The sequence below is a fragment of the Macaca thibetana genome, chromosome 15 (genome assembly GCF_024542745.1).
Source record: "Macaca thibetana thibetana isolate TM-01 chromosome 15, ASM2454274v1, whole genome shotgun sequence".
NCBI lineage: Eukaryota > Metazoa > Chordata > Mammalia > Primates > Cercopithecidae > Macaca > Macaca thibetana.
Window position 1 is genome coordinate 20,420,999 of NC_065592.1, and position 25,021 is coordinate 20,446,019.

Below are 25,021 nucleotides of genomic sequence, written 5' to 3' on the forward strand. Positions count from 1 at the left end.
TTATGTACCCGGTAGTTATTCAGAAGCAGGTTTGTTCAGTTTCCATGTAGTTGAGCGGTTTTGAGTGAGTTTCTTAGTTTTGAGTTCTAATTTGATTGCGCTGTAGATATTTTACATCTTTATCTTGTTCTAGCACTCTGTAGCCTTTGAAACTTGAGACCCTTTTCCTCTTACACACCCCTGCTCCCCTGGCTTTGTTGCCATTATTCTCTCATAATTCCCCTTTACCCATCGTACTATCTCTTTTCAGTCTACTTTATGGCATCTCTTCCTCTTCATGCTGACTAAAAATGAGCGTTGCTTACCATTTATTTGCATTACTCTTGACTCATGTGTTTACTGAGTGGTCTCATACACTTCTGTAGTTCTAACCACCACTGGTTCATAGTAATTTACAAATATTTACCTCTAGCCCTGGCTCTTCTCCCTTCTCCCTTCTCCCTTCTCCCTTCTCCCTTCTCCCTTCTCCTCCTCCTCCTCCTCCTCCTCCTCCTCCTCCTTCCTCCTCCTCCTCCTCCTCCTCCTCCTCCTCCTCCTCCTCCTCCTCCTCCTCCTCCTCCTCCTCCTCCTCCTCCTCCTCCTCCTCCTCCTCCTCCTCCTCCTTCTTCTTCTTCTTCTTCTTCTTCTTCTTCTTCTTCTTCTTCTTCTTCTTCTTCTTTCTATAGTCTACTAGAAATCCTAACTTGAATGTCAATAGACACCTCAAACGCAACAGATCCAAGAGGAAACTTGTCATCATTTACTTAAAACCCATTCCTTTTCCGTTATTGTTTATTGTCATGAATAACACCACCATTAACCTGGTTACCAAAACAGACTAGGAGTCATTGTACACATCTTCTTTTTCTCACTTCACCCACCCAGTCACCAAATCTTGCTAATTTTGCTTCTCATTTTTTTCTTTCCATCTAATATAAGATGTCTCGTTCAGACCATATATAATCTATAGTGTCCTCAATTGCTTCCTTATCCTACTTTAAATCTATTCACTAACCACTGCAGTTGGAGTAATTCATCTGAAATGAAACTCTGACATAAAGCTACTGTGTTTAGAAGCCTCCCATGGTTCCTTGTGATCCCATGGAGTAAATCCTAGCTCTCAATTTGTACAGTTCATCCATTCAATAAATACTAATTTAGTACCTACCCAATAATTAGTTCCAGATGCTGGACATACATGGAAGGGGAAACAGGAATCTTGGTCCTCCACAGGGAGGGGAACAACACACACTGGGGCCTGCCTGGGGAAGGCAGGGTGGGAGAGAGCATCAGGAAAAATAGCTAATGCATGTCGGGCTTAATACCTAGGTGATGAGTTGATAGGTACGGCCAACCACCATGGCATATGTTTACCTATGTAACAAACCTGAACATCCTGCACATGTACCCCAGCACTAAAATAAAATAAAAAAGAATCTTGGTCCTCAGGAAACTACCAGTTGTTGGTAATGATAGGGTTATGTAATAAGTGATCCCACTGAGGTTTTGCTTCATCTTCCGCCACTCTCTGCCTCAAAATTCCCACTGCAGCAACTGGGAAATGTTTGTAGATTCCATACTCACAACACACTCCTTCATGCCATTTCACATGCTTCTCTTGGCCTGAAATGCAGGCCAAATTTTTCATTACCTCACAAATGTCTCTCTGTCTTCTAAGGCCTCATCTAGATGTCGTCTCCAGGAAGCATTTCCAGAGACCCTAGTTTAGGGGCCCATGTTCCACAGAACCCTGGATATATCCTGTCTTTGCTCTGTTATTACTTTATACTGAAATTGTCTATTTCTATGTCCATCTTGCATTCTGGACTGTGAGAGCCCATTAAAATAGAGGCTTAATAAATATCTATTGAATTTTAGCAAACTGGCCTAGAATAAACACTCCAAAATGTTTATTTCACTTCCCCTTTTGAAAGATCTCTTGCATAGACTGTTGATAATTTGGGGAGAAAACTCCAAAGGCAGTTTCCCTGAATTTAGACCCTCACATTTCTAAATGTGGGTCCAAATGAAATATTTAAAAAGTAAACGATACTATACATAACTTAGGTTTATATTGTTAATAAAATATAATGCTCGGGATCACAGAAAAAAGTTACAAAAATAATTATTCTACATATTTTATTTTTTATTGCGCTTTCCATGAACTTTTCTAGATTCACTATTTCCAGGAGTTTCATGCTTTAAGATGATTTATCAGAAATTCTCTTTATTAACATTTTTACAGTTGATTTGTGGTAGTTCACACTGGTCAAAATGAGAAAACTACAATTAGGGATGATGTGGTTTCTCAGCTTACTGTTTTAAAACCCTGAGTCATAGCACTTGGAATTGGTTTAGGTTTAATTTCAATTCTGCCATTTTTAGGTACTATGACACTGGAAAAATAATCAGTTACTTTAAAAGGGCCTCAGCTTTATCATCTGTAAAAATTGAAAATGCAATTTAATATCTTATGGGATTGTTTTGTGGATTTAATGCTATTGGGCATGAGAGTCTGACATAGTATCTAGCAAGGAATACATGCTCAATAATCTTTCATTCACTCTTACTAATAAATTTAGCCATGAATTGCCTATTACAAAGTTGGGAAACAGGGATGGGCATTGCAAGAAGAGGGAACAGTCTAAACAAAGGCACTGAGGCATGGAGATTTACAGTATGTTCAGTTGGTGCAACTGGGGAGAGAATCTGGAGAACAAGATGAGTTGAGGATGGGGTGTGGAAGCATGGAAGTAGGAAAAGGACTCAGCTTATTGTTGAATGCAAGACTAAGGTGTAAAACAATCAATAGGGAATGGCTGGATCTGTTAAATTAGGTGAGTGTCATGGTTGCATCCGTATTTTGATAGATCACTCTGGCAACAAGTGCTTAGGATGGAGGTGGTAGAGAGACATGAAGCAAGATGACCAGTAGGAAGATGGTTGTGATAATCCAAGTGAGAGTTAGTCATGTTCCAAAGGTGTCAAGCAAGGATAGGCTTAGAAAAAGAAGTGTGTAAGGGAAAGGGAAGAGTGTAAGATTGCTCTGAGGTTTACAGAGATGGGAGACAGATACGACTGGCAAAGGAAGTAGATGGATGTGAAAGCAAAGTAAATTGACAGGATGTGGAGATGGTGGTGGCTGCAGTGGCAATGGCCAAATAGGGTGAAGGAAAAAGGAAAAGTCCCAAGCTTCTCACAGGCATGATTTGGGAGATTGTGTGGTTTACTTGGATGGGGAGTACTGGGAGACAGGAAAGTTTGAGAGGGTGATAATGAGTTTAGTTGGGGATATTTTAAGTTTGAGAAGCCTGTGGGATTTTCTAGAGATGTTGATTATGTAGTTAAAAATAATAATGTAAAATATACAAATTATAATGAACACTCATTCCAGAGATTTCTTTTTTCTTTCCTCCCTTCCTTCCTTCCTTCCTTCCTTCCTTCCTTCCTTCCTTCCTTCCTTCCTTCCTTCCTTCCTTCCTTCCTTCCTTCCTCTCTTCCTCTCTTTCTCTCTTTCTTTCCTTCTTCTGTCTTCTTTGAGACAGAGTTTGTTGCCCAGGCTGGAGTGCAGTGGCTCACTACAACTTTCGCCTTCCTGGTTCAAGCAATTTTCTTGCCTCAGCCTCCCCAGTAGCTGGGATTACAGACATGCGCCACCACACCCAGCTAATTTTTATATTTTTAGTAGAGACGGGGTTTCTCCATGTTGGTCAGGCTGGTCTCGAACTCCCAGCCTCAGGTGATCTGCCCACCTTGGCCTCCCAAAGTGTTGGGATTACAGACATGAGCCACTGCACCCAGCCATTCCAGGATTTTCTAGAATGTTTTTGTAAGATATGCATGTAGCGATCAGTAGAAATTTTTGGCAATATTCATTCCTATGAATGTGTTTATGTAAATTATTTACACATATTAATTTTACTAGCTAATATCTCAATTCCCCAGTGTTCAAGATCCACTTAGAGCAAGGGTCAGCATTAATGATAGCAGATGTAAATCCATACTTTAGTCTTCATGATTATCTTGAATCTTCTAATTTTTGATAAACCTGATTAAATCTCACTTTTGATTGAGCGTTGTAGGGTGGCTGGCCCTTCACCATTTTCTTGTTTGTGCTGCCTTGAATTATTTTCATTTTTGCCAATTAAAAGTTTCTTCCCAGTAGTATTTTGAAGTCACTTGCTCATTTTGGTTAAAGTCAGATGATATAATCCTAAACTCTATATCACTAGGCGCCGATAAAAACACCAAGTTATCACAATACCCGGGAAGTAAAGGGAAGACAGAACCCACAGTGCAGTGGGGCTTCTGCTCTTCACTTCATGACCATTGGTGACTTGTGACTGGTATTTGGGATGAGTCTTGAAGATAAGTAATAAATAAGTACACTAGAAATTCTAAGATTTTTTTTTTTTTTTTTTTTTTTTTTTGCCTTATGTACCCTGATTAGTAAATTCTCATTGGAATTAACTGGACTTTTGTACTGAGTTGGGCACGAAGGTGTTTTAATCCATGAAATCTTACCTTTGGCTAAACAGGATTCATAGGACAAGATCAGAAAGAAACAAAAGCAAAAACCACTTGCTTCTTTTCACCCACTTTTAAACTTAACTCTTGGATCAGGTTTCCTCTGACATTTGGATGAAATGTTAAGGCCAGACCACAATTTTTTCAGGTGACTTTTAAAATTTGGGGGGTTCACCTCTATTCTCCATACACAGTCTCTGCTCAGTAATCAATGTGTCCAGTTCAGTATATTACAACGAATATTTTATTTAAAGTGGAAACTTCACTCTTCCTCCAGATTTTCCTCTTTCCCCAAGTTACAATTTTACCATGCCTCCTCCGTCTTGCTAACCTTGACCTCTGACTTCTTCAAGGCATAAGGTTTGGCCACAATGGAGAAGTGAGGAGGTAGAAGGATTCTTCCTTGACGAGTATTTTCTGATGATCTAGCATCAGTACTTTGCAGCCTTGGCAGATGTTTAATGCTAACCTTTTCTTACTGGCAACATTTATTTGGGGTATTTTTGGAGTTTTCCTTTTTCTCTGGGATTTCTTACTTGTGATTCCTTTGATGTAGGAAAATGCCTCTTCAGCTGCTTGCCTGTCACTCATCCTTTGGACCCTTGGTACATGGCAGGGAGATTATTCCAGTTTCTTGTCTCTGGCATTGCTTCTCCTTCTGGGTCAGGATTGAAGGCAACCTCACCCAGTTTTCCCTTGCAGGTGGCCCACCTCTGATCTATGTGGAGGGGGCACATTCCTTTTACCCATGAACTAGGCAGTTACTTCCCAAATTGTAGCCCCTGCTCTGCTTCTGGGTTTTAGCCTGCCTCTCTTTAGATTTCTCTCTTTGGAATTTTTCTTTGAGATTTCTCTGATGTGATTAGACACCAATTCTCCATGTTCCCCCAAGCTCCAGGAAACATTTGCCATGCTCTTTGAGTTGTCCTGTGGAAGCTTGAGGTGAGGGGCCTCTATACCCCATTCTGCCCATGGGAAGTTTAGAGGGTAGGAAGGAGGGCTCAGCACTGTCAGAGGCCACTCAAACTCCACTCCTAGTCCTGGCATCTTACTTTTCATGCTGTGATGTGCGTAAGAAGTTAAGAATCCCCAAAAAGTGCATTTTGGTTGCCTGTTTTTATAAGTACTATATGATGGTCATGCACCTGTGTTTGGAATATGGTAGCTATAGTTTTGGGGTTCAGTTGAAACTAAAATAGTTATATTTTAAAATTATGTTTAATTTGGATCTGATCCCCAAGAGATGTGCATCCCCCTGTTACTGCCCACATTTTACAGATGAGGAAACTGAGGCACAGAGGGGGTTAATAACATACCCAAGGTCACTCAGCTTTGAAGGTCTGCATTATTGGTGAGAAGTCTTATCTGGAGAAGCAGATTTGAGAGTTAAGCCTAGATGAGATTATCCAGTTGACTCAGGTTTAAGAGGCAAATATTGTGGGTTAACTTCCCAGATCCGATCATCAGCCCAGTTTCTCAGGGACCTGGGCGGAGGAAGGGAGGAGGCATTCCCTTCTACCTCTGGCCCAGAATATGGGTCATGGCCCAGCAATCCATGCAGAAAGCTCCAGAGGATGAGCTTGGTAGCAGCGCTGCTGGAAGGTCATTCTCTCTCATCTCCTCCTCCTGAGTGTGTGCCTCGGATGTAAATAATTTACAATAGCAACAATTAGAGAATGCACTCTGTGTGGGATGAACCCAATTCCCTTAATAACACTGCAGGCTTATATATAGCACAGTTCAGCCAAGGGCCCCACGTGCTCACCACGCCACAGCCAGTGTCGGCGGTTCTGGGTAGACCAGAGCCCTATGCAGCAAGGGGCCTGTGACTCATCGAAGGTCGCAGGAGGTCAAGGGCAGTGCTCAGAATAGAACCAGCCTCCCTTTCACAAGCTCTAAACTCCAGTGGCAGGAAATTCCCTTTGTGAATCTTTTGGAAGAACAACAGTTCTGAAATGCATAGTGATAGATATTTAACACTGTTGCTAGGGCATGGGGATTGGGAGATGTGGCCCTTGAGCATGGAAATTTGTATTTCCAGTGTATTTATTGTTAATTTGTTGATTTTAGAGGCAAGAGGCAAGAGGAGACTGGCTCAACCCAATGACTCTAAGGGAGAATAAGTTGGGTTCTACACTGTTGGTAAAAATGTGGAGATGGATGAATGACCTTCTGGAGCAGCGTCATAGAGTATGAGGGTTCGTCCTGGCCCCCGCTGCCCAATAGAAGTAGAATACCAGCCACATATGTAATTTTAAAGTTTCTAGCAGCCACCTTAATTTTTTATTTAATCCAGTATTTCCCAGATCATAATATTTCAACATGTAATCAGTATAAAACATTAGTGAGCCATTTAAAATTCTATTGGCCAGGCATGGTTGCTCACACCTTTAATCCCAGAACTTTGGGAGGCCAAGGTGGGAGGATGGCTTGAGCTTCCCCAAAATAATAAAATTAGTCTCTACAAAAAATAATAAAATTAGCCAGGCATGGTGGCTTGTGCTTGTAGTCCCAGCTGCCGGAGGATTGCTTGAGCTGGGGAGGTCAATGCTGCAGTGAGCTGTATTTGTGCCACTGCACTCTGGGAAATAGAGTGACACCTTGTCTCAAAACACTAAAAATAAATTAATTGATTAAAAATAAATAAGTAAATTCCATTATTCTTGCTAAGTCTTTGAAATGCTGGTGTGTATTTTTATGAATAGCACACTTCCATTTGGACTAGCCATATTGAAAGCTCTTGATAGACACATGTGGTCAGGGGCTCCAAAATTAGGCAGCACAGCCTCCAGTTCTAAATCTGCTGTTTGCCAACTTTGTGGTATGAGGCCAGTCACTTTGCCTTTCTGAACCTTAGTTTCCCCTCCTCACCATGTGTAAAATGGGTACCATAACCCCTCCTTCTCACATGTGTAAAGCAATAAGTGCAGTTTCTGACACATAGTAAATGTCCACTTAATGTGTGATTTCTTCCTCAAAATGACTTTCACAGCAACTAAAGTATAAGCTCCCTGCGGGAGATGGAAATGCAACTTGACTTCTGATTATAGTCAAGCGTTGAACCCACCCTGTCCCTGTCTCTTTTCCTTTCTTCCACTAAAATTGCTTTTCCCTGCGGCATCTGCACCAGTCATCTCTTTACTTTCTTTAGGTCTCTGCCTGGAAGCCCCTTTATCAGAGATGCTTTTCCTGAGCAGCCTTGCATAGAAAGCAGCACCTCCAGTCTCAGACCTCTGACCTGCTTTGGTTTTGTTCAGAGCACTCTGCACCCACCACATGTAGAGTCAGTGCCCATTTGTTTCCTCCCCTCTCCCCACTAACCAAAAATAAGCTCTTTGAGGGCCCTGGCTGTTCTGTCCACTGTTGAATTTCTATCTTCTAGAAGAGTATCTGACACATAATAGTTGTTCAGTATGGTAATGAATGAATAGATAAATTTATTGAACATCCACAATGCCTTTTGACCTTAGCAGATAGTACAGAAATGAAATCCACAGTTCATTTGATGAGAGGGAGACAGAGTGAGAGATGTGTGACCAGCTGCCTCAGGGCTCTGGTTCTCCCTAAGCTCTCTGCCACCTGGTGTGCTATCCCCAGCACACACCTCATTACTCTCCTGCCTTCTCCCACCCACCCAAGGCTTTTGTAGGCCGTCTGTTCTGCTGAAATTTCCTTTTCCCCATGTGTGCTTAATAAAACTGTACATGCTATTTGAAACCCTTCTCAAGTACTATGTCCCTCTTCTATGGGGTTCTCTCAGTGCCCTTGCTGAAAACAGTTTCTCTGGCCTCCATTCCTCCACTGGACTTCTTTTCTTTATTATAATATTTATGGCAGCATATTTCATATTAGAATTGTTCACACTTGGGTGTGACTCCCCCATTATATTTTGAATCTCCAGAGAGCAGGATCTAATTTCAGCTGGAATGAGATGGGGCTGGGGAATGCTGGAGATTGTACAGAGTGTGTAATGAGATATTCACAAGTTAGAATCCCAAGTCTGACACTTGGGAGTTGTGAGCTTGAGAAAGTTATTCAATGTCTCCGAGTCCTAAGGTGCTCATTTGTTAAATTGGATAACTGTACCCATTTTGTGGAATACATCTTTATTTGTAACTGCTCTGGACTGTATGCTTTGGCAACTACCAAGAAAACAAACCATTTTAAAGCCAGTATATAGTAGATGCTCAATAAATACCGATAATGTGGCTCTCATATTATCTCGAGTCTCCAGCACAGTTGGTGCTAATATGGTCTTATTTACACAATGGGAGTCACTCCCTGCCATCATAACAAATATATATATATGGGGAACATATGTACTACTCCTTGTTCCAGCCCAACAAAATATCCATTTCCATTAATAGAGTCAAGGACTCTATAGAAACTTTCATTTTCATTTCTGGTGCTCTGTGGATTACTATGATGTTCTAAATCAACAGAGATATATTTTGACTTCTTCCAGGAAACATTCATCTCTACTTGAGGAAATGTAGATTATATTACAGACCCTAAGAACAAAGCAAGTTGAAACACAGCATACATGCCCAGTCCTGGCCAAGGTAATGTGGCAGAATGAGAAGAACTCTTAACTGAGAACTAGAAGATAGGAGTCTAGCCCAATTTGCCACTCAGGTTATGATCTGTAAAAAGGAGTTGGATTAGAGCAGGGTTTCTCAACATTTGCATCATTGACATGTGGGGTCCCGTATTCTTTGTTGTGGGGGCTGTCTTGTGCAGTGTAAGATGTTTAGCAGCATCCCTGGCCTCCACCCACCAGATGCCAGCAGCATCCCCTCAGTTGTGACGATCAAAGATGTTCCCTGGGGAGCAAAAGGTCCACCCATGGGAAGTACTGAGTTAAATCTTTCAAATTTCAGCAAATTCTGGGACTATAGGCTGAGATTTCACTCTCCTACACACACACACACACACACACACACACACACACACATATTTCTCTTCCATGTATGACCTTGTTCCACTTTTGAGAGCTGCAGTGTTCTGAGTCTTGTTTCTTTGCGAACAGTCTAACAGCTAAGCATTCTCTCACAGGCTCCCACCTTGCACCAGTTTACAATAGAAGGCATGTAGAAGGGCTGTGTGGGTGACACGCTGTGACTTCAGTGTGTTGTATCACTACCAGGATCTCCCAACAATCGCCTTCATCCCCTGCTTGCCACTTGGGGGCTCTGGCAGACGGTTTGGCAGTTGTAGTTGTTACTGTTCTGCACTCAACATGTACGGCTTTGTTTTAGGCTCTGAACAAGACCTCAGGCCACAGCTTTTGCCAGCTCACTCTGCTCACATACCTTTCTCCTTTGCCCCTGACAGCTGAGACTTGCAGTGACAAGCAAATTTTTATAGCAACTCATGATAAAACAGTGCAATGGGCAACAGAGAGAAATAACCAACTGGGCAAGAAATCACATCTCTCTTTAAAAATTTTTTTTTTCTTTCTTAGCTTTGCTTTATCTTTCATATTCAACTGGAAAAGTAGACAAATGAGGTGTCATATTTAATCATGTGTATAGATGGGTTTACAGTTGACAAATTGTTTGTGTCCTTACCACATTTTCACATGGAAGACATAAAAATCTGAGGTCTAGAGAGGAGACATGACTGTCTAGAGTCATGCAGCTGAGCGAGAGTAGCCATAGTTTTCTAAAGATTATTTCCAGTTAAAGGCTTACAGCCCAAGGAACAAGACAGACATAGAAACAATTACAGGCATATCTCAGAGATATTGTAGGTTGTGTTCCAGATGACCACAATAAAGTAAATATTGCAATAAACGGAATCACCCCAATTTTTTGGCCTCCCAGTAAATATTAAACTTATGTTTGCAGTATCCTGTAGCCTATTAAGTGTAGGATAGCAGTGTGTCTCAGAAAACAATGTATATGCCTTTATTAAAAACACTTTATTACTGAAATAAAAGGCTAATGATCATCTGAAATTTCAGTGAATTAAAATCTTTTTGCTGGCATAAGGTCTTGCCTCAATGTTGTTGGCTTCTGAGTGATCAGGGTGGTCAGATTGCTGAAGGTTGGGAGGCTGTGGCAATTTCTTAAAATAAGACAACAATGAGATTTTCCACATCAATTGACTCTTTCTTTCATGAAATAATTTTGTAGAATGTGATGCTGTTTGATAGTATTTTACATAAGGTAGAACTGCTTTCACAACCAGAGTCAGTACTCTCAAATCCTGCCACTGTTTTATCAACGAAGTTTATGTAGTATTCTAAATCCTTTGTTGTCATTTCAACAGTGTTCATAGCATCTTCATCAAGAGTAGACTCCATCTCGAGATACTGCTTTCTTTGCTCATCCGTAAAGAGCAACTTGTCATCCGTTCAAGTTTCATCGTGAAATTGCAGCAATTCAGTCATATCCTCAGGCTCTACTTCTAATTCTAGTTCTCTTGCTATTTCTGTCACATCTACAGTGATTTACTCCACTGAAGTCTTGAACCCCTCATGATCATTCATGAGGTTTGAAATCAACTTCTTCCAAATTCCTGTTACTGTTGATATTTTGACTTCTTCCCATGAATCACAAATGTTCTTAATGGCATCTAGAATGGTGACTCTTTTCCAGAAGGTTTCCAATTTACAATGCCCAGATCCATCAGAGGAATCCCTCTTTATGGCAGCTATAGCAATATAAAATGTATTTCTTTTTCCTTTTTTTTTTTTTTTTTTTTTTTGAGATGGAGTGTCACTCTGTTGCCAGACTGGAGTGTAGTGGCACGATCTTGGTTCACTGCAACCTCTGCCTCCTGGGTTCAAGCGATTCTCCTGGCTCAGCCTCCCAAGTAGCTGTAACTGCAGGTGTGTGCCACCATGACCAGCTAATTTTTGTATTTTTAGTAGAGACGGGGTTTCACCATGTTGGCCAGGATAGTCTCGATCTCTTGACCTCATGAAATGTATTTCTCAATAAAACTTGAAAGTCAAAATCATGCCTTGATCTATGGGCTGCAGAATGGATGTTGTTTCAGCAGGCATGAAAACACCATTGATCTCCTTGTATATCTCTATCAGAGCCCTTATGTGACTAGATGCATTGTCAATGGGCAATAATATTGAAAGGAATCTTTTTTTTGCACAGTAGTTCTGGATAATGGCCTTAAAATATTCAGTAAACTATGTTGTAAACAAATGTGCTGTCATCCAGGCTTTAGATCACAAGCAGAGTAGATTTAGCCTACTCTTAAGGATCCTAGGATTTTTGGAATGGTAGGTGAGCATTGGCGTCAACTTAAAGTCACCTGCTGCATTAGCCCCTAATGAGAGACAGTCTATCCTTTGAAGTTTTGAAGTCAGGCACTGACTTCTCTCTAACTATGAAAATCATCGACATCTTCCAATGTAGAGCTGTTTTGTATACACTGAAAATAGGTTGTTGGCCGGGTGCAGTGGCTTATGCCTGTAATCCCAGCACTTTGGGAGGCTGAGGTGCGCAGATCACTTGAGGCCAGGAGTTCAAGACCAGCCTGGCCAACATGGCAAAACCCTGTTTCTACTAAATGTACAAAAAATTAGCTGGGCATGATGGCGTGCACCTGTAATCTCAGCTACTGGGGAAGCTGAGGCGTGAGAATCGCTTGAACCCGGGAGGTGGAGGTTGCAGTGAGCCAAGATCGCACCACTGAGCTCCAGCCTAGGCGACAGAGCAAGACCCTGTCTCCAAAATAAGAAAGAAAATAGGTTGCTTACAGTAGCCATCTTCATCAATAATCGAAGCTAAATCTTCTGGATAACTTGCTGCACCTTCTCCATCAGCATTAGCTTCTTCACCTTGTACTTTCATGTTATAGAGATGGCTTCTTTCTTTAAACCTCGGGAAGCAACCTCTGCTAGCTTCAGACTTTTCTTCTGCAGCATTTCACGTCTCTCATCCTTCATGGAATTGAAGAGAGTTAGAACCTTACTCTGGATTAGACTTTGGCTTAAGGGAATGTTGTGGCTGATTTGACCTGCTACCCAGACCACTAAAATTCTCTTCATTCAACACGAGGCTGTTTTGCTTTCTTATCATTCATGTGTTCACTGGAACAGCACATTTAATTTCCTTGAAGGACTTTTCCTTTGCATTCACAACGTGGCTAACTGGTGCAAGAGCCCTAGCTTCCACCGTGTCTTGCCTTTTGCCATGCCTTCTAGCTTTTGATTTAAAGTGAGAGACATAGGACTCTTCCTTTCACTTAAACAATTAGAAGTCATTGTAGGTTTACTCATTGGCCTAATTTTGGTATTATTGTTTCTCAGGGAGTAGGGAGGCCTGAGGAAAGGGAGAGAAAAGGAATACCTAGTCAGTGGAGCAGTCAGAACACACACATTTATCGATAAAGTTTGCCATCTTATATGGGTCCAGTTCATGGTGCCCCCAAATAACTACAATAATAACATCAAAGTTTGCTGACCACAGACCACCACAACAGATACAACAATAATAAAAAAGTGTGAAATATTTTGATAATTATCAAAATGTGACACCAAGACACGATGTGAGCACATATTGTTGGAAAATTGGTGCTAACAGACTAGGTAGGCTGAGGGCTGCCACAAACCTTCGATTTGTAAAAACTTTAATATTTGCAAATCTCAATAAAGTGAAGTACAGTAAAATGAAGTATGCCTGTAAGCATTATACAAGGTGATAAGGGCTAAAATGCAGTTACAGAAAATGAGCAACTATAGCTCAGAGGAGTAAACAAATAACACTTTTTTAAATGAATAAAAAAGGAAATTGACCTTTGAGGACATGACCTCGGCTGGCTACTGAAGGATATAAACAGGGTTTGGCCAGGCAGTGGGGATCAGGTAAACAAAAACACTGTCTCACAGGGAATAAGTTGACATCAGTATTGACATTCATCATCATTATCCTCATCATCATACATGCTATTTATTGAGCACTTACTGTATGCCAGGCACAAGAGGGAGCAATTGTGTCATTTAATTGTCACCTTGGTTCTGAGTGTAGGTGCTATTGTTAACCACATTTTGCAGATGAGGAAACTGAAAGTCAGAAAAGTTAAATACATGACCTGAAATACTACTGTTTCTAACATATACAAACTAGATTTAAAACTGCCTTTCAATATGGAGTAAAAGAAGCTCTGTTAGAATAAGTAGGATGGGGTCACATACATTTAAGCGAGTAAGTAGTCTGACAAGGAGGGCAGATCATGAGGTCAGGAGTTCGAGACCAGCCTGCCAACATAGTGAAACCCCATCTCTATGAAAAATACAAAAATTAGCTGGGTGTGGTGGCACATGACTGTAGTCCCAGCTACTCAAGGCAAGATAATCACTTGAACCCTGGAGGTGGAGGTTGCAGTGAGCTGAGATTGTGCCACTGCCCTCCAGCCTAGGTGACAGAGTGAGACTCCGTCTCAAACAAAACAAAACAAAACAAAAAGTGTATATTTTTTTTACAAAAATTGGCATGACCCTGTGATTTCTGGTCTATTCTCTCCACAAGGAACCTCTCTACCAAAGCTAGCCCTTAGTCTTAAGCATTTCACCCTCGCAGCACCACTAGGCCATAATACCCCCTAATAAAAGAGCATGTAAGACCTATGACAAAATGACCGCCTTCAATTTTCCTTTGAACCCTGGGCAACCTTTGCGGCTGAGTCACCAAAAGACAAATTCTCTGGCCATATTTCTTTGGGTTTGGGAGACATTCCACTGAACGTTGCAGAAGTGAACTGTAAGCAAGCTCCATGAACTCTTCATCTCTAAAGTATTCAACCTAGATAGTCATGATAATAAGCCATCACAAGACTTTGTGCATTCATCTGTTCATGCAAAAGCAAAATGTGTACTCAGTGGATACATGCCTGGTGAGAGAAGGAAAAGGAACTCTTGTTTATTGATACCTCTTTATGAGAGGCAGGTTGTTAGTGAAGACATTAACTGGTACAGTCACTTGAATTACGTCTCCATGTCTCATACTGGGTGTATAAGACTCTGTTTCTGCGTTAATTCATTTTATTCATTTTTTCAACACATCTTCCTAGAGCATCTATGATGTGCCAAGTGCCAAGCTATGGGCTCGTAAGCTCACCCTGTTTTACTTACGAGAAAACTGCATCCATAATAGACCAAACAGTTTGTATATGTTTAGACAATATGTGAACAGCAAAACGGGAACATGGGCCCAGATTTCCATAGATTCTATGTTTCTAACCAGAACTATACTGGGTTTTGTAAACTTTAAAGCACTCTACTGACATAAGGTATTATTATGAAGATGTGTTAATCACATTTTTTCTTTTCCTGTGTCTTTCTATTTCTTTTACTCCTCTCCCCCCCTCCTCTCTCTCTTTTGGTTTCTCTTTTTTTTCCTCTCTTTTTTATTCTTTCTTCTATAGGACTCCACAGAATGGAGCAAGAATGAGAGGAAAAAGGCCGGCAGAAAAGCATGAACTGGAGGTTTGTTGAGCTCCTCTACTTCCTGTTTATATGGGGCCGTATCTCAGTGCAGCCCTCCCACCAGGAACCAGCTGGGACAGACCAACATGTCTCCAAGGAATTTGATTGGCTCATTTCAGACAGGGGGCCTTTCCACCACTCCAGGAGCTACCTATCCTTTGTGGAAAGACACCGTCAAGGATTTACAACCAGATATAAAATATACAGGTAAGACATGGGCTAAATAGCCCTCATCTTACATTCATATTGTGCTTTGTGAAGTCAGGCATTGATTGGTGCAACCCTTGCTGTGTGCAGAAGTGTCTGGGTCAAGGGTCTGTGCGCCTTCCACAAGCTGTTTTTGATTAAAATTTTTTTTTTTCTTTGCAGAATATGTTAGCAATGACAAGGAGACGATCAAGTAATTAATATTTATTGAGTACTTATTTATATGCTGGGCAGGGATCTTAATACTTATTATACCTTATCTCATTTAAACCTTCTAATAACCATCAGATATAGGTTTTGATTGTTTTTCCCACTTTACAAATCAGGTCATCAAGCCTCAACTAGGTTGAGTTACATGTCTAATGTCATACAGTTAGAAGTGGTCGGACTGGGATTTAGAATCTGGTTTATATGCATCCATATCATAATTTTAGTCAGCCACATCAAGTATAAGTAACGTTGTTTTGAAAATGCTGCTGATGTACCTAAGATCCTACCCAAATACATTCAAACATTTGGAAAAAAAAGAAACCTTTTCTTGAGCAGGTCTGTACTAGTTCTTGGACCATTGACATTCTACTCATCCAAAAAAAGACTTAGCCCGAATTTTTCCTCTTTGAAACTATTTTAGAGTTTTCACATTCCACTTAACCGCCACATCTTTGATATATCCACAGCTCTCTACACTGACACTTCTTTAATATAAAATCATTTGGAATTAGAGTGCATTCTTGTGTATTTTTCTCACCTAACTGGAAACTCTTTGAGGGAATGACTTGTACAGAATTCATTTCTAGATCCCCAGAGTGATTTTTGCTCTGCCTTGTTACCATAAACACACAGTGAATGTTGTGGACTTAAATGAATAAGAGAGTGCAAAGAACTCTCTCAGGTGTAGTTAGGTGTGGTCTTAGGAGGTTAACTAGTTATAATATCACATGGCGGTAGCTACAATGCAGTTTTATAAAGGGAACTCTGGTCCATGTTAGATAATCCATATGTGTTGGTTATTGCTGTTGAAATAAGAGGTACCCTGAATGGAACCACAGATTCAGAATATTCAACAGTAGCATCCTTTTAGTGAGCACTTATCATGTGCCATGAAGGGAGGTTGTTCAACCCTCATAACCTCCTCTATGAGATGGGCAATGGCTTCTACAGATGGGAAAATCAGGACTTTGGAGGTTGAGTGTGTTGCTATAAGTCATCCATCCAGTAAGGAGTGGAACTAGGGTCTACACACTGATTTACCTGACGCCAGTGCTTTCCTTCCAACCACTCTGTTGGCTGCCTCCCTGGTATAGCTTCCAAATGCGGAGTGTTGCAGAGCTCTAAGAAACTTTTTCTAAAAATTTTTCTTTGCAATCATTTGTATACATGTGGGGGGTTGTTTTAGACATCTTGAGAAGTAAAAGGTTGCTATGAGAATGGGGGATTAAGACCTCTGGATACTGATTTCAGTTCTTCATGCACTTGTCTTATGACACTAGGTAAGCTCCCTCATCTTTTGCATTCTACTGTCCTCATTTATCAAATGATAGGGCTGATGTAGATCAGCAGTTTTCAACCTATGTTATTCAAAAATCTGAGGATTGATTAAAGTAGCCATAGAAACCATTGCAATGTGGGGAGCAAAGAGATGATCAGGCAGGATTCTGAGCCTTACACCTCCCTTATGCTAGAGAAGGTTTATATCTGCTTTTGTATTAAGATTTCATGTATGGTTTACTTTGGATTCTACTCCTAAAACAGAGTTTGCAACCATCCAATAAGTTGTTTTCTAAGGTCCTATCTAGCTCCAAAATTACATTTAATATTTAACCAAAGTCAAATGGCTAGTTAAATGACGGAGTTCAACCCAAAAGTTAGGCCCCTGGTCGTCTAGTTATTCATTCCTTCTTTTATTTAATCCTCAAATAATTATTAAGCACCAGCTACAGATTCAACACTATGTTTAGGGCAGATGATACAATGATGAGTAAAATAAATATAATAGTTGCTGTCATAGGAGAGACTGACATTAATTAAACACATGCATATTTCTATGTATAATAAGTGCTATAAAGAAAAATGTGCAGGATAGGTATAACTGGGAAATCATAAATACCACAAACATTGATTTGGTACCTACAATGTCCAAGGATTAGGCAGAACTCTTGTCATAATGTGCATGTCAACCCATATGCAAATATGCACCCAGAGACATGTGCTCATCCAGATGCTGATCAGAGCAAAAGCCAACTAGGACATGATCATTGGGGCAATTGTGAATTGATACTTTTTCCTTCCTGTATGCCACTTTGTTGAAACACTGATGTTTCCACAAAGCATGTCCATAGGCAATTTCCATTGTGCCTGTCTTCCTGTATGCTAGCATGGACACAGCACATTACAAACTTGACATTTTCATCATAAAAAAAAAAGAAAGGCCTGACTACCATAGTGCTACATTTTTTGATGCTAGAGAGCCAGCCTTACTGATCTGCCCAGACTTCAAACTTCCACCAGTTCCCTCCTCCCCAGAATCCTGGCTGGAACGCAGGGTGATTGGGACGCTTCAGAAAGAAACTGGGAAGAAGCTTTCTCTATTTATTTAACTAGGTTAAGGCCATCTTCTTTCTCCTGCCTTTGCACACAGAGGCTGGCTTCTGCTCATAGAATCATGGTCAAGTCACTGCTAGTGACAACAATGAGAACCTGTTTAATTAAAACCCAGCAGAAACATCTTCTTGTGTTGCTTTACAAGCCAAGCAACAGTATGCACATGTGCATTCGTTTGAGTGCATGATGTAAATGCTCTGTCACTCACAAACTTGAGTTGCCACCTGAAGGCTTGGGGGAGTTTTCTGCTCTTGAATCTGCCAGGGTGCAGTGGGAGCACTTTTGACCTCAGAGTCAGGGAAGTCAGGTGCTGATCCAGCTCTCCGATCTCCTGGTTGTGTAGTTTTGGTCAACTAATGGAACTCCTTTGAACCTTTGGTTCTTCTTCTGTAAAATGGGAGTGCTAGCCGAAGTGGTCTCCAAGGTCCTTCTTACCTCTGAAATTTCATGATTCTGTGAAATACTGTCATTTGAAAACACAGCATGTGGTAGTGGAAAGGATTTTGGGTCTGGAGTCTAGAGATTCAGGTTTTGTTCATTCTGGAAACTCTTTCCAGCTTTCTCATCCTGGGCAAATTCATGTATGCAGCATTCACTCACACATACATTTATTGTTTTGGAGTTTAACACCCATCATTATCCATAAATTGTACTATTATTTGCTAATATAGAGATGACCAAAAAAAAACCCGATAAATTACACACATATATCCTCCTACCCCCACATAACCCACACCCCCTCCTCCATCCAGCTCAGAGTTAGAAGTGAAGGATAGAGGGCATAAAAAGTGAATAATCAAAGAGTGATCTTTCCATGGATAGAAATGACCACTCAGATATTCAATTTCCTCCTCTGTAGAAAGGAATAATGATGTCTGCCGTACCTACTAGGTCAACGAGATACAGTTTGTGTGAGAGTGCCTTGTAAAATTTAAGTTATCTTATGCTTGAATTTTTTTCATTAGAGTTCTAAATCATCATTCGAACAAAGTAATTTATTTTCACTTTCTGTTAAGCCTATACATATATTAGTCGTTAACTCCTCATAGCCACATTCTGAAGGGAAATACTATTATTGTTGCATGTCACAAATGAGAAAGGCAATAAAGAGTACATTGTTCACATTACACAACTGGAAAGTGGCACAGCTGGGATTCAAAAGCTGGTTTCTGGGACTTCCCAACATGGGTCCTTAACTCTATGCTGTCACGACTCTCCCTGGTTCTTAGTTACCTGATTTATTACCAAATGCCAACAGGCTTCTTTTGACCATGGGCAAGTTTAAACCTCTCTGAGACTCAGTTTTCCCATCTATGAAACTGAGATGATGTTAAATGCCTCATGCAATTGGGGTGAGAAATAACTTATATTTCAAATATATAGAGCTTAGAAGTTTCCAAGAGCTTCACAAAGACATGTCAGAATGGTGGTTCCCTCTTCCACTTCAGATGTTGGTTGTTTACTAGGAATTATTTTTTTATTCTCATGGTAATTTCAAAGTCAGTTAGTCCAAAGATTTTTCCTGTGTTTCCAATGCCTTTTTGTGTTTTATTTTCTGTTTTGTTTTTTTTTTCCTAACTGTGAGATCATCAGTAGGTGCTGTAAATTTAGCAATTATTTCTAAGATGGTTTTAGTAGGATAGTTATGGTACTCTTTGGATCTGAAGAGTCAGGGAAAAGGGGATGTTCTGGTAATGGTGGTCACTATGTCACAAGTGGTGGTTCCATATTGAGTGGCTGTCCCTGCTGGTTGCAGAACAAGTGGTTTGTGGCTTACGTTGCATCTCCCTTTGAGCTCTAAATATATACCTGAAAGTTGAGTATAAATCAAATCTTGGTAAGCCAAGTCTAATTGCCTGGCTGTGTTGCATATTTATTTCAGAGTTGTATAGATCTCAGCCCTCCTCCGCTGTCCTGATAATTCCTTCTTGTGTTTCACAAAAATAACAGGTTTTGTGGTAAAGCTACTTGGCTAAATGGATGCTGCTAGGGATGGATGAATGGTTCTACTAAGATGAATGAGATGTGGTCTTTATACAGCAGTCATTCAAGAGTATAGATTAGGCATCTAGATGTGCCAGATACTGTATATGGGGAGTTTATCTTGTGAGGAACAGGATTCCTGCCCTCAAGGAGCTTCCAGACAAGTGGAGTTTAGAGAGAAGCCCACCCTTGCCCCACTCCAGGGGCTTGTGTTTCAACTTGAAAGAAGCCTTCAGCCTTTTGATTCCAGGTATAATCTTGAAATCATGCAGTACAAGAACTAGATTTCTATTAGTATGGCATAAAGTAGTGGAAACCAGCATTTCTTAATGTATGTTACAGAGAACTATAGTTCAATGTAATATTAAAAGATGTTTTCTGGAAAAAAAGAACACCCATTTGTTTTTCCATGATGACTCCCATAGTCAAAGAAGCAATAATCATCACAACAGTGACAAGTTAATTGTTAACACTGAAATCTTAAGAGGTTAGCATTGCACTTTATCTGGCATAAAAATTATTCCAACTGATCCTTACAATCATCCTGTGCAGTAGGTATTGCTATTATCTCTCTATTTATACAGCTTGTACGTGGTAAAAGAGTTAATTTGTGATAGAGTAGGACCTGTCACAGGCAAGTGTGATTCTAGAGGCTGCATCCTTGACCTTGCCCAGCTGCCTCCCAAATGATATAGACCTGTATATGGAAAACCCAAAGTTACACAGGCCCCCTTATCACAGACCTTTATTAAAATTAGACTATTTAACAGTATTTAGCCATAACTTTTTAACCATACAACCTCTTTTTCTCAACGGAATTGATGAGCAGGCTCAGGGAACTGTGGGCTCTGCCTAAATTTGACAGCTTGGGTGTTGTGTCTTTGGATTCCAACCTACGTCAGAGCACACTAAAAGGGATACCTCTTTGTTTTGAATAACTGGTTAACTGGATGAGGAAGCCAATCTTCCTGTTAAGCTTTTGCTTTGAGTTATTTGGTCTAAATCTACCTCCTGGTTTATGATGGAAAAAAATGAGCAATTTCAGTTTTCTCATGACAAACCTTTTGTTCTTCCTTCCCCTTTTCATTTCAAATTCCCAAGTTTGGCATTCCCCCTGTGGTATAGATATACAAACCTCAACAGAGGGCAGAACCACAGTTGAGTTAGGTACAATTTTGATTCAATATACAAATAAGTGGCTGGATATTAGAGTTACCTGCACAGTTAAAAATAACCAATGCTTGGATCTTTCTCCAGGTGTTTAGATTTAACTGGTCTAGGAGAGACAGGAGCTAAAAAAAAATTATCGTCAGTCAGGGATAATTTTGCTTCCTATGGGGACACTTAGCAATTGTATTTGGGGAGATTTTTGGTGCCCAACTGGTGGTGGTGTTTGTTGGGGGTGCTTCTGGCATCTAGCGGGTAGTAAGCAGGGATCTGGAATGCTGCTAAATACCTTACAATGCATAGGATAGCCTTCTCCAGCAAACAATTATCCAACATACTTTCAGTTGTATAGAGGTTGAGAAATCCTGCGCTAGTATTTCTGGGGAAGAAGAAAAAATAGAGTGGTGGGAAGAATACTTGAATAAATGGTCTGAGATTTTGGTCTTCATGAGGTTGAATTAGGATGGCTTAAATATAGGTGCCACTGTAATGACTGGATTCCCAGAGTGTATGTCCATAGGATAAAGTGGGGAAACAGTCATCCTTTTTTTAAGACATGGCCATAGACCAGGATGGCAGTTCAATGCGTGAAGAGAGGTGGATCCATTTTTGCTTTCTCCTGCATAGAGGGAGTGGTTAAGAGCAAACTAGTTCTCCAGTCAAAAAATATTCTTCCTTCTTCTGGAGATTCTAGTGCCTTTTGACTCTGACTACAGTATTCCCTAGGAAGTAAGATATTCAGTCTTCATTGTTAGGTCCAGATATACATGGATTGTGTCACTAAAAACCAGCTTAGACCAAGTGTGTTAAAAGACACTTTTTCTTCCCTTCAGAGCATTCCTGGTTGACTCAAAAGATGAGAATGGGATGATGCCCCATATTCATGTTTGTCAATTTCAGCCATTTAAAGGCTGACAGCATTGGAGGGAAGCATGAACCTGCGTCTCTCCTTACCCTCCAGCCCACATACATCCCTCGCCTAATCCAAATTTTTTATCAGGGTCTCCCTGAATAGATAGAAGTGGAGAAGGATATCCAGCAAACATTTTTCTGGGCCATTTGGTGCCAATTCAAAGATAATCTTTAGTGTTGATTATTTAAAATTGATCTTCCAATTCTAAAAATGATAGCTTTATTGCTACCAAATTGGTATGTTTACAGTATTTTACCTCTTTGCTCCCATGCCATTACTGAACTGACTTCTGTGAGTTACAAACCATAGTTAGCTACAATTTCTACAGAGTAATTGTCCAGCTTTTGTCACAAGCAGTGTCTGAAAATGGGCCTACTTGCCCACCCACTCCTATGGACAGACTGACACAGAGTCTTTAAACTGATCTAAAGATAGCGATTGTTATGATTCGGTAGATTAGGAGGAGAAATGGAGAAAAGCCCTAGGGCTTCAAATACTGTGCTCCAAATCTTGGCCAAAGAAAAAAGGGAGACTGGATCTGTGATCTGGGGCACCTGCAGCTTACTCATTCATTTGAAAAAAAAATGTTTACTGATCTCTAAACTCCTACTAGTCAGGCCCTGCACTGTTTCCTGGGGATAGAGGGAGGAAAGCATTGATCCTATCCCTCAAGGAATTCATGGTCTCTTTGGGGGAAACTGACTGAAAAACAAATAACCACAGTGCCGTGTGCCTTGAGAGATGCCACTGATGCTCCATGGCTGTAGGGAAAGGGAAATTATGAAAGGACACAAAGATAGATGTGTACCCGCCCCCCGCGCTACACCCTTTCTTCTGCTCAGTGGAGGAGCTCTCCTGCCCGTCTCGTTTCGCGAGCGAGTGAGAGTTCCAGGTTCGAACCTGTAATAAAGATCCTTGCTGCTTAGCTTTGACTCTGGACTCTGGTGGTCTTCTTCGGGGAATAAACGGTCTGGGCATAACAATTACATTCCACTGAGGTGGCAAAGTTGGGGAAGGAGAGGAGGAAGAGGCATGTTTGGAAAGGCATGCTGCAGGAAGACCTCTTGAACATAGGCTTCAAGGAGGATTAGGATTCATGAGAAGGCAGTGAGGAGAGAAGCACCTTAGGCAAATGGAATAGCACCCGTGAAGTCAGAAGACAGGAGAAAGCCTGGAACTATACGTCTTCATGTGTTTTGGGTGTATTTTGAGTAGTACTGATAGTAGAGCATAAGGTTGGAGAGCAGCTTCAAGCCAACAACAAAAGAAATTTGAGATAGCACATAGATTTCAACCAATCTTTAAAGTCTAGTGAATTGGCAGAATATTACTAGATAGCCGTTTAGAACAGTGTTTTTTCTTTGTTGATGTTTTCGTACATTTTTGACCTTAATACATGTGAACAAATACATTTGAGTTTGACACTCACTCAATAAAACCTAGCCAGAAATATAGATAAAAATATATGATTGAAATAAAAAAACTGAAAAAAAAACCTTAACCTACATGTGATGCTTCTTAAATATCAAGATATCTTCTATTCTATTCCATTCAAATATAATGTGTTCCTTTACGATTCATTTAGTTTTTAAAATACTGATGCACTAATGTGGTCGTGTTTTGGCTCAGAGGAAAGTTGTACCATGTGTGATTAGCAGAGTTTGCAATGGGTTTGTGTTAAGCAGGTTAGAACCTGTGTCTTGCCTGATGGGGGCAAAAAGAAAACAGTGAAGGCTTTGAAACTTGAGGCTGACATGCACGGATATACAGTTAGAATTGCTCTGGCAGCAGCCTGAGGAATGGGAGAAAGGGAGAAAGAGAGCTGGGTTAGAAAACTGTGGCAGTAATTTAAGGGAGAGAAAGGGAGTGCTGGAACTAAGACAAAGGCAGTGAAGAAGGGTTACATTAACCCTCAAATACCAGTCAGTGCCACCAACAGCTGCTGTGGACCTACTGGTCAGGCAGCCTTTTCTTGTGCAGCATCCAGGCTTACGGACTCCAGTTCCATTCTCAGCACCCTGCGGCAGGATGCATTCTTTTATGCAGAGTTCTACAGCTACTGGATACCTTTGTATCTCTAATAAAAGGAACCAGAATGCTCAGGCTTCTGCCTCTGGGCAATTTCTTTATCTCTCAAGGCCTTCCTCCTGGGCACAAGAATTACTGGGTCTCATTAGCTATGGATTCCCAGACTGGCTTGGAGGAAGACTTTGCATTCCACCCTTTATCTGTACCTGACTCTTCCCTGCTCACCTTGATGGAAACTTCCGGCCTCAAGTTAGTGTCTAAGCTTATGTGAACCCTACAATGGTCGCTATAGCTTAGCAAGTCTTTAGACTCAGGCAGACCTTAATTTGAATCCTGGCTCTGCCACTTCCCACATTACTTAAATCATGTGAGCCTCAATTTCTCCGTCTGCAAAATGAAGATAAATTCCAAGATTGTTGTGAAGATTTAAGAAGAGAATATATGATAGACTTTAGCGGCCGGGCACAGTGGCTCACGCCTGTAATCCCAGCACTTTGGGAGGCTGAGGCGGGCGGATAACGAGGTCAGGAGTTTGAGACCAGACTGGCCAACATGGTGAAACCTCATCTCTACTAAAATTACGAAAATCAGCCGGGCGCGGTAGTGGGCACCTGTAATCCCAGCTACTTGGGAGGCTGAGACAGGAGAATCCCTTGAACCCAGGAGGCAGATGTTGCAGTGAGCCGAGATCATGCCACTGCACTCCAGCCTGGGTGATAGAGTGAGACTGTCTCAAAATTTAAAAAAAAGATAGTCTTTAGCACAGAGCAAATGCTCGAGGACTAGTAGTTCAAAGAAATACCTGAAGTATCCACCCCTGCAAATCCAGCAACAGGGACTCTGAGATGTCTTGCTGGAACTTCCAACATCTGCAGTGGGGATGATTGGCTAGTGGGCTTTGTAGCATAGGTGCCCTATAAAGGTAGCATTTGCTCCATTCTTAGACTCGGAAGACACTTTTTAGGAGGAAGCTAAAGAAAGAGGACCAGAGACAGAAAGATTTTTGATGCCCTGAGGAACACGTGACACCATACCGGCAAGGTCTCTTTAAGCTATCAGCATACATTGATTCATGTACACAGTGCACGTCCCACGATTCGCAAGAGTCTAATTTATTAATCAGCCCAGGTGATGGGAGCAGTCTGTAACATCTCGTCTTCTAGTTC

At 41.0% G+C, this 25,021-nt stretch overlaps 1 protein-coding gene across 1 annotated transcript in view; it reads left to right on the forward strand.

The window, feature by feature from the left end:
- BRINP1 (BMP/retinoic acid inducible neural specific 1) overlaps window positions 1-25,021 on the forward strand; it is a 198,961-nt gene that overhangs the window by 43,932 nt on the left and 130,008 nt on the right. The window contains exon 2 of the mRNA XM_050762046.1: window positions 14,896-15,163. Within this exon, the coding sequence (XP_050618003.1) occupies window positions 14,946-15,163 (218 nt within the window). The 5' untranslated portion in view covers window positions 14,896-14,945. The remainder of the gene's footprint in view (window positions 1-14,895; window positions 15,164-25,021) is intronic.